Below are 8,561 nucleotides of genomic sequence, written 5' to 3'. Positions count from 1 at the left end.
CCACTTAAGAACACTAAATTAAATTGTATAAAAAAATATCATAATCGAGCCCCAGTTTGGAGCAACAACAAGGGTTTGGGAGCCTCCAGGGAATTGAATCAGGGAAGGCCGGTTCTGGGGAATCTACGCTCGCTTGGGCAAATATGTTGTCATTGGAAAGAAGAGGTATCGCATACACATGATATATTCTCTCTAGATCGTGGACCCTTTTAGTCATTAAGAGGCACTTAACAGCTAGTAACGGGAATGTCAATTAAGGACAAGAAGATTAGAAATAGTAGTAATAAAGAAAATTGTATAATTTTTTTTGGGAATTTGAATTCCATTAACTCAAAGGCTCAGTGATATCATTGTATCTTCCTAACACAGGTCGGCACCCTGACAACACTTGCAACCTTACGCCGCCAACGCGTGCGCCATCTTATTACATTCTCTAGGACAGTAACTTAAAACACAAGATGTAAGAAGCCCATTAAGAAATTCCTCCACTCTCCTTACAGTCACTTTTTTTTTGAAAAAAAAAGCAGCACTGACCGGATTGAGTTGGGCTTGGAGTAGGAGGAGTACCAAGGATTGGGTTGGACAGACAACAGAATGCTGGGCCGGCCCGTCTGTGGCAGCGAGTCCACGCGTCGCCGCCTTATTGGCCGGGCTACGTGTTCCGTCCAACGCAGTGTCTGTCAAGAGCTAGGACGGAACGGAAACCAGGGAGGAAGACTAGAAGCGGTTCAAGCCTGCGGAGGGAGCGCGAGACGGAGATCATGGTGCGGGCATGGGGGCGGACGGCGCTGCCTCCGCTCCTAATCCTCTGCCTCCTCCACCTGCAGTACTCCCCGCTGGTCCTCGCTCAAGGTGCGCTTCCCTTCCGACTTCCCACCATCACAAGTTAACTGTAGCCGTTCTACTCGATTGGATTGCGTAGAGCTGGATTGGATCTCCGACCATCCCGCAAGGGGAACTCTTTACATTGATTTGATTGGTTGGATCTCGGAGCGAGCGAGACCAAGAGCTATCACTGAATCTTCAGTTGCATCTTGTTCTGTCACCCTCATAATATGTTTTAGCAGCATCTCATCAGATCAATATGCATGCTATCTCCTGACCTGTGCTACGCATTTGCGGATTTCATCTTGGCTCTTTCTTGGATACTGTTAGGCCAGCCATTTCCAGTCTCTATATACAGCCACAGCACAACTGGGTCCATCGCTTTCGATACTAGTCACTAATCAAATATCGTCTTCTTTTTCTGTAATTCCAGAAGGTCAAGAAAAAGACCTTGCTACTCTGTTCGCACGAGCATCGGAGATGATGAACCTGAGGAAGTATGATGGGGCGCTTGGCCTGCTAAATGCTGTGTTGGAAGTTGACCCAAATCATTCTGAAGCTTACAGGCAGCGTGCATCAGTGCTCCGCCATAAGTGCAGGTGAATTTTGCTCGTGGACTGATTTGCAACCCATTGTTTTTTCTCGAGAATGTCGGGGGCGCGAGGAGCCCCACCTAATGCCTTAATCGAAAAGATTGACCTGCCGGTCAATTACAGAGTACTGCGGGGGTGGGGTGGGGGGTTGTTAAGCTAAAGTGCATGGTAAGATGCGGCATGCGAGCTCATCAGGGTTGAGGTGAGGTTACAAGCCTCAAAACAGATTTGCAACCCATTGTTTTTGTGTGCCACGTTCCTACTTGAATACAGTGCTAATCAGTATATTTTCAACTTCTTTTGTCTTCAAACTTGCAAGTAGATGATTTTTTTCATTTTGGTTTGGCCTCACAAGCACACCAATTAAATATAATGGGGATTCTAATCCTGGTTTTGCATCATTGCCTCAATATCTGAAAGAGGAGTCCCATATAATGAAATGGCAAGAGAACATGGCTACTAAAATACTTGTCATCTTGCACATGATATCTTGTTTTGCTGTTCCTTATTCCTTGCTTGTCTTATGTGCATTATGTTTTCTGAAGTCCAGATACAAGGAAGCTGAGAGCGACTATAACAAATACCTGGAGTTAAATCCTGGGACTGCTACAGTGGAAAAGGAATTATCTCAGCTTCTGCAGGCTCAAAATTCATTACAGTCTGCTTATGGCCAGTTTGATTCTGGAGACTTTTCAAAAGTCCTGGAATACATCAACAAAATTGTACTTGTCTTTTCTCCGGGTTGCTTGAAGGTGTGACCACGGACAAGCAAATTCCTTGTAACCCTGTATCCTTGAGCTGTAGTACTAAGGATTAAATTTGCAGGCAAAGCTTCTCAAGGCTAAAGCGTTGCTAGCACTGAAAGACTACTCAAGTGTTATTTCAGAGACCGGATTTATTCTAAAGGAAGATGAAGACAACTTGGATGCACTGCTACTACGTGGTCGGGCCTACTATTACCTTGCTGATCATGATGTGGCCTCCAGGTAATTTGAAAAAGAGTGTGCATATGCTTATACGCACCCAAATGCCCTCTAGACAATCTTCAATAATACTTTTTATTTAGACACTACCAGAAAGGGCTTCGTCTTGACCCAGAGCATTCAGATTTGAAGAAAGCATATTTCGGGTTGAAAAATCTTTTGAAGAAGACTAAGAGCGTGAGTGTCATTTCTTCTTCTCGGTCAATTTGGAAGGTACAAAATTGTAACAGCTAAATCAAATGGTGTACATGCAGGCTGAAGATAATGCTGCCAAGGGTAAACTACGTTTGTCTGCTGAGGACTACAAGAAAGCTCTAGCAATGGATCCTGACCATACTGCATATAATGTACATCTTTATCTCGGGTTATGTAAAACTCTGGTTAAACTTGGGAGAGGTAAGGAGGCCATCAGCAGTTGTACTGAAGCACTCAACATAGACAGTGATCTTGTTGATGCGCTTATACAGGTAACACTGCCTGCCTGGAATCACATAGAACATCAATGTAAATGCAGAATGCAAATCTAGCATTTCTAAGACCTTACCTTACAACTTTGAGATGTTTAGGTACCCCACCATTAACATTGGAATCAATGCTATAAACCAGCTGGCACTTTAATATTGCAATGGTTCTGCATGTCTAAGACCTTCAGTTTAATATGCACTGTTAGTGTGTTCGAGTGCATGGCTGGGTTACATGGATATTGTAAGATTTAACCATTAATTTCATAATAATTGAGTTGTGTGTTTGCACAAACTTTTGCTAGCATAATAATCTTATTGTTTCTTCATTTCTTGGCATATCTGGTGATATTTTCATTCTTCTACCAGAGAGGTGAAGCTAAACTTCTCTCAGAAGATTGGGAAGGAGCGGTTCAGGATCTAAAAGAGGCCGCCCAGAAATCCCCACAGGTAAAACCTTATTTGGTCTGAAATTGCATAATTTGGATGGTGTAGATGGCAACAGTTCTTGCATTTTATCCATCTAAGGTTTCCCTGACACTATCACCCCCAAAGCAATACCCAAGGGCCCACCCACCCATCCCTCTCCTGCTGGAACCTTCTATTCACTGATTTGGTATCTAGGGTTGTTATGTAAGCTGTTTTTTGTTTTCAGTTTCTGTGGATGCTGCAGTAGAATCCATAGTGAAAAGGTATATGCAATTGTAATTTGCAACATAAGGTTGATGCTCTAGTTTTGTCAGGACAGAAACATTCTGTATCTATGGCCATGTAAATTTGGTGGACCACAACATTTAGTTTTGGCTTATCATGTTAACTTACTATCTTTGACAACCAGGACATGGGCATCCGTGAAGCACTTATGAAAGCCGAAAAGCAGCTTAAGTTGAGCAAAAGAAAAGACTGGTACAAAATCCTTGGTATTTCAAAGACAGCATCAGCTGCGGAGATAAAGCGTGCCTACAAAAAGCTGGCCTTGCAGTGGCATCCAGATAAAAACGTGGATAACCGGGAGGAAGCAGAAAACATGTTCCGAGAAATTGCTGCTGCTTATGAGGTATGGTGAAAGAAAAAGGACAGGAGGGCCGTATTGTTCTGTGGAATTCTTCTCTAGGAAAACAGAAACACCACTCCAAACTTTATTATAACCCCAGTTCTCGCATACATGGCACTGGGTCAAAGTGCATCTGTTGATATCAGTTCTCTGAATGTTTCATTGGAATGAGTTGTGCGATTGACATGTTGCACGCATGCTCCCTCTGCAACTTCAGGTGCTTGGTGATGAAGACAAACGTGTGAGATATGACCGAGGAGAGGATGTCGACGAGATGAACATGGGAGGAGGCGGGGGTGGCTTCAATCCTTTCGGGGGAGGAGGCCAGCAGTACACGTTTCATTTCGACGGTGGATTCCCGGGCGGCGGATTCCCAGGAGGTGGAGGCTTTCAGTTCAACTTTGGATGACATTGCCATGCCACTGTGGAATTGTCATAGGAATTCTTAGCGGCAGCTGATAACTATTCATAGGAAGGCAGAAGGCTGAGACCGTTCTTATTACTGTACAAGTGTTTGAGGGCAGCTACGAGTTTTCCTTCAGCATTTTCTTCCTGCATTGAACCTCATACATCAGTTTGATTGGGAAAATGGAAATAAAGTACGACATCTTTTTTCTGTGTGAGATGTCCGTGTGCAATGTGACATCTCTTTTTCCTGAGTGAAAGCACCCCCCACGTGAAAGCAGTTCGCAGTTTCCTTCTACCTTTGGCATTTAAAATTTGTGAGATCCATCCATAATACATCGAACGAGAGGCACTTGACACCACGGCATTTTAATATAGTAGTGACAAGAAGGGATTGAGCAAAACTGCAATTGGCCACAAAATAATTTATTCTCCAAAATAATGGTGAAAAAAAATGTCTTGTTCCACATCTTTTATATATTATGTAATTTTGCAAGTCAAAAACTACGCGGCAACTTAAACCTTTTCAGCGACTTACATGTGGGCCCAAGGCAACTCAAAATACTTTTGTTTCCGGAAACAATCCTTTTTACCTCCTGAACTTTTGGAGAATCCGCGTTTCCTCCCTAGACAGTAAAACCGTCCATGTGGACTTCTTGAACTCGTGATACCAGACATATGACCTCCCTGAAAAATCATAGTTTTGCTTTTCTATATATATTTATTTTGGTTGAATCTTTGAAAAATCATAGTAGACCACCAAAAAATTATAAAATAGAAAATTTAATTTTTTTGACTCCACATGAGTAATCTATGCAGTGAACATATGATATGATATAATTTAGTAAAAGATTTTTATTGAACTTTTAGATATATATTTTTCTATAATTAATTCATAGCTATATTTTCTATGATCCAATTATGGTGAAATTTTTATGGTAGGCTAATTATTATATATGCTTGAGCTATAGTAAAAATTCATGCTCATTGGATCATGTATGCTTGAGAAACTGAAGAATCTCTGATATAGCTTGGAACTTAGTTGCTCAAGCACAAATGATCAAATGAGCATAAAATTTTTACTACAACTCAAGCATATAATGATTAGCCCACCATAAAATTTTTAACATAATTGAATCACAAAAATTGTAGCCATGAATTAATTACAGAAAAATATATATCTAAAAGTAAAAAAAATTTACTAAATTATATCACATCATATGCTCACTGTATAGATCTACTCATGTGGAGTCCAACAAAATTAGATTTTTTATTTTATAATATTTTGGTGATTTACTGTGAGTTTTTAAAGATTCAGCCAAAATAAATATAAAAGAAAAAAAGCAAAATTACTGAGAGAAACTAGACGGAGGTCACATGTCCAGAATCAAGAGTCCAAAAGAGTTTAGACGGACGGAAAAAAACGCGGACTCGTTCCAAAATTTATTAGGTAAAAATGATTTTTTCCTTTGTTTACCTGTTGGGCCGAACTGGGCCGCAGGCAAAACACGCACCGTCGAAGGAAGGAGGAGGAAGGGGAGAGAGAGAGAAGAAGGCAGGCAGTACACAACACCACCTCCACCGTGTGAAGTCCGGAGTCTCCCGTTCCTTTTCCTGCTCTCCTCTTCCCCGTCCGTCTCCGCCCAGATCCAGATCCAGGTACGGTCCCTCCTCCCTCAGATCGATCCCTCTTCAGATGGCCCTAGTTTGATTACTACTTGGTTGGATTGGATTGGATTGGATTGGATTAGTTGGTGGTTCCCTCTGCCTCTTCTCTGCTGTGATTCCTATACTGTACAGTCAAGGCAAGCAGGGAGATTGATGTGGATGAAATCAATCATCCATATGCATCTTGACACCTAACCACCGTTGGTTGGTTTGCTCATTCATGTTTCAGGGTTCAATCACCACACCAGGATAAGCAACCGAGACAATGGCGGCAGACTCTGGCGCTCGTAGGCAGCCAACCTTCACCAAGGTTGACCAGCTGCGCCCGGGGACCCATGGCCACAACCTCATCGTCAAGGTCGTTGACTCCAAGATGGTCGTCCAGAGGGGCCGCGAGGGAGGGCCCCAGGGCAGGCAGATGAGGATTGCTGAGTGCTTGGTCGGCGATGAAACCGGCATCATCGTCTTCACTGCAAGAAACGACCAAGGTACTCCTCCTGCCTTACTATCTGTCTTATGTCGTTGCATGTTATCTACTGTTTCCCTTTGCTGATAGCAGCAACCATATCCGACATCTTGCAAATGTCTGACCTGCTTTCTTCTAATCTGCTCAAACTTGCTGGATCTTTGGCCTGAGTATACACATTATGTATCTTGTTATTAGAATCCTGCACATCTCTGTTTGAAAATGCTTGATAAATGTCATGTTATTCATCGCTAACCATTCAACACATACAACTTCTTTTTGTCGATTCTTTGGTACTCCGCCAATCATCAATATCAGAATCTCCTTGGCGACTATTGGGTTTATACCTTTGGCTATCATCATGTTGACATGCATATCTTCATGGTTGCCAAATCCAAATAACTGATTGGGTCGTTTTCCCAACACCCTCATTATTTGCTTCTTTACCTAAGCTCAGTTTTCCAATGTTTGAGTACGCCTCTGTGCATTGTGTTGCATATTGAAAGGAAAGGTAAATGTAGAAATGATGGCTGAAAATTACAGGTCACCCTTTTCCCTAAAATAAAATAACTAAAATTTGATGCTTGTGGCACGCATGCTTCTGTCATGAGGGCTGTAATCTTTTTGCAACATCATGGCTACTTGCCGGTATCCTGCCTATGCCAACAATCTGCTCCTAATCCAGAGGATTGGACCTAATTTACCTCCATCCAAGTAAACCTATAAGAGCAATAAATATTTCTTTGTTTTTTTTGGCAGTGGATGTAATGAAGCCTGGAACAACTGTTGAACTGAGGAATGCAAAGATTGACATGTTCAAGGGTTCGATGCGGCTTGCGGTGGACAAGTGGGGGATTGTGAAAGCTGCTGAAAGCCCAGCTGAGTTCGCAGTCAAGGAGGACAACAACCTGTCCTTGATTGAGTTTGAGCTGGTGACCGTGGTGGAGTGAAAACCACCTTTTGTAGGAGGATGGTGCGTTATGTTATGTTCTTGAACCTATTCGGCACCACCAAAAAAATAAACATGTCATGGTTGATGTTCTTGTATGCATCCGAGGTTGGTTATGGTTAGTGATCGTCGGCAATGGACGGCATCTCTGAGATAGATTGCAGTGGGGTGTAGCCCATCCTCGTTGGACCTGTCATAATGCGTTGAGCTGCCTATTGCTTTACCATGACTTGCGTTGAGCTGCCTATTGCCGCATCATGAGTTGGCTGCATGGTTCCAGGTTCCAACTTTTGCTGTGTGGTGTGGTAAATGAACCATATCGGATGTTTATACACGTTTTAGGATCCGGGTGATTAAACTTTAGTACTGTCATATCGGATGTTTATATACCAATTAGAAGTATTAAATATAATAAGTTGTTTGGATCCGGATGACTAAACTTTAGTCCTGTCATATTGGATGTTTAGACCCCAATTAGAAATATTAAATATAAGCTTATTATAAAACTAATTGCATAAATAGAGACTAATTCATAAGGCGAATCTATTGAGCCTAATTAATCCATAATTAGCATATATTGACTGTAGCATAATATTGCCAAATCATGATTCCATAGTGAGCCATATTCTCCTATGAGCTATAACACACGTTTTCTTGTTGTTTTCACCTTGAGCTGTTTTCACCCGTTAACGAGCCATATCCTCCCATTATAACATGATTCCATTATGTTGGTGATATCTATAGTCATCTATACAAAATTTGGATGTCTTCATGGTGGGCACCCATCGGCCTATTTTGGGCCTCCGTGAGCTATAAAATATGTGATATAGCTCATGGGAGGCCCAAATGGCCCGAAAGGTGCCCGCTATGAAAATATCCAAAATTTGTAGGCACGACTATAAATTTCACCAACAAGTGGAATCATGATCGAACGGGAGGATAAAGCTCATTACCGGGTAAAAATAGCTCGGGGCTAAAATGGCACAAACAAAATGTGTGTTATAGGAGGTCCAAAACAGCCCGACGGATGCCATGAAAATATCCAAAATTTGGAGACATGACTATAGATTTGACCAACATATGGAATCATGTTTGAATGGGAGGATAAGGCTCATTAATGGGTAAAAACGGCTTGGGGCAAAAATGGCAAAAAAAAA

The 8,561-nt window shown here is 42.0% G+C and overlaps 2 protein-coding genes across 3 annotated transcripts; both read left to right on the top strand.

The window, feature by feature from the left end:
• Positions 1 to 686: 686 nt before the first annotated feature.
• Positions 687 to 4,539, top strand: LOC112893628 (dnaJ protein P58IPK homolog B). Of its 2 annotated transcripts, XM_025961054.1 has the most exons (9): positions 687 to 852; positions 1,259 to 1,424; positions 1,969 to 2,170; positions 2,244 to 2,404; positions 2,485 to 2,578; positions 2,656 to 2,868; positions 3,232 to 3,312; positions 3,701 to 3,919; positions 4,134 to 4,539. In XM_025961054.1, the coding sequence occupies exons 1-9, from the start codon at positions 762 to 764 to the stop codon at positions 4,323 to 4,325; spliced, it is 1,419 nt and encodes a 472-aa protein (XP_025816839.1). In that variant the 5' UTR covers positions 687 to 761; the 3' UTR covers positions 4,326 to 4,539. The 2 variants fall into 2 exon arrangements, with proteins under 2 accessions (XP_025816839.1, XP_025816840.1); XM_025961055.1 differs by lacking the exons at positions 687 to 852; positions 1,259 to 1,424 and adding an exon at positions 1,566 to 1,620.
• A 1,288-nt stretch (positions 4,540 to 5,827) lies between these two features.
• LOC112893629 (uncharacterized protein At4g28440-like) lies at positions 5,828 to 7,630 on the top strand. Its single transcript, XM_025961056.1, has 3 exons — positions 5,828 to 5,980; positions 6,219 to 6,477; positions 7,215 to 7,630. The coding sequence occupies exons 2-3, from the start codon at positions 6,255 to 6,257 to the stop codon at positions 7,403 to 7,405; spliced, it is 414 nt and encodes a 137-aa protein (XP_025816841.1). The 5' UTR covers positions 5,828 to 5,980; positions 6,219 to 6,254; the 3' UTR covers positions 7,406 to 7,630.
• Positions 7,631 to 8,561: the final 931 nt, after the last annotated feature.

The sequence above is a fragment of the Panicum hallii genome, chromosome 5 (assembly GCF_002211085.1).
Source record: "Panicum hallii strain FIL2 chromosome 5, PHallii_v3.1, whole genome shotgun sequence".
NCBI classification, from domain to species: domain Eukaryota; kingdom Viridiplantae; phylum Streptophyta; class Magnoliopsida; order Poales; family Poaceae; genus Panicum; species Panicum hallii.
Note: the sequence above shows the minus strand (reverse complement) of the source record. Positions and strands in the feature narration are given on the sequence as shown.

What these genes read in the sequence shown, in the direction of transcription:
- LOC112893628 (XM_025961054.1), top strand. Translation starts at nt 762, where the DNA reads ATGGTGCGGGCATGGGGGCGGACGGCGCTGCCTCCGCTCCTAATCCTC. An exon ending in CCCGCTGGTCCTCGCTCAAG is followed by an intron (nt 853 to 1,258) that starts GTGCGCTTCCCT and finishes CTGTAATTCCAG; the next exon opens with AAGGTCAAGAAAAAGACCTT. An exon ending in TTTTGAAGAAGACTAAGAGC is followed by an intron (nt 2,579 to 2,655) that starts GTGAGTGTCATT and finishes GTGTACATGCAG; the next exon opens with GCTGAAGATAATGCTGCCAA.
- LOC112893629 (XM_025961056.1), top strand. Translation starts at nt 6,255, where the DNA reads ATGGCGGCAGACTCTGGCGCTCGTAGGCAGCCAACCTTCACCAAGGTT. An exon ending in CACTGCAAGAAACGACCAAG is followed by an intron (nt 6,478 to 7,214) that starts GTACTCCTCCTG and finishes TTTTTTTGGCAG; the next exon opens with TGGATGTAATGAAGCCTGGA.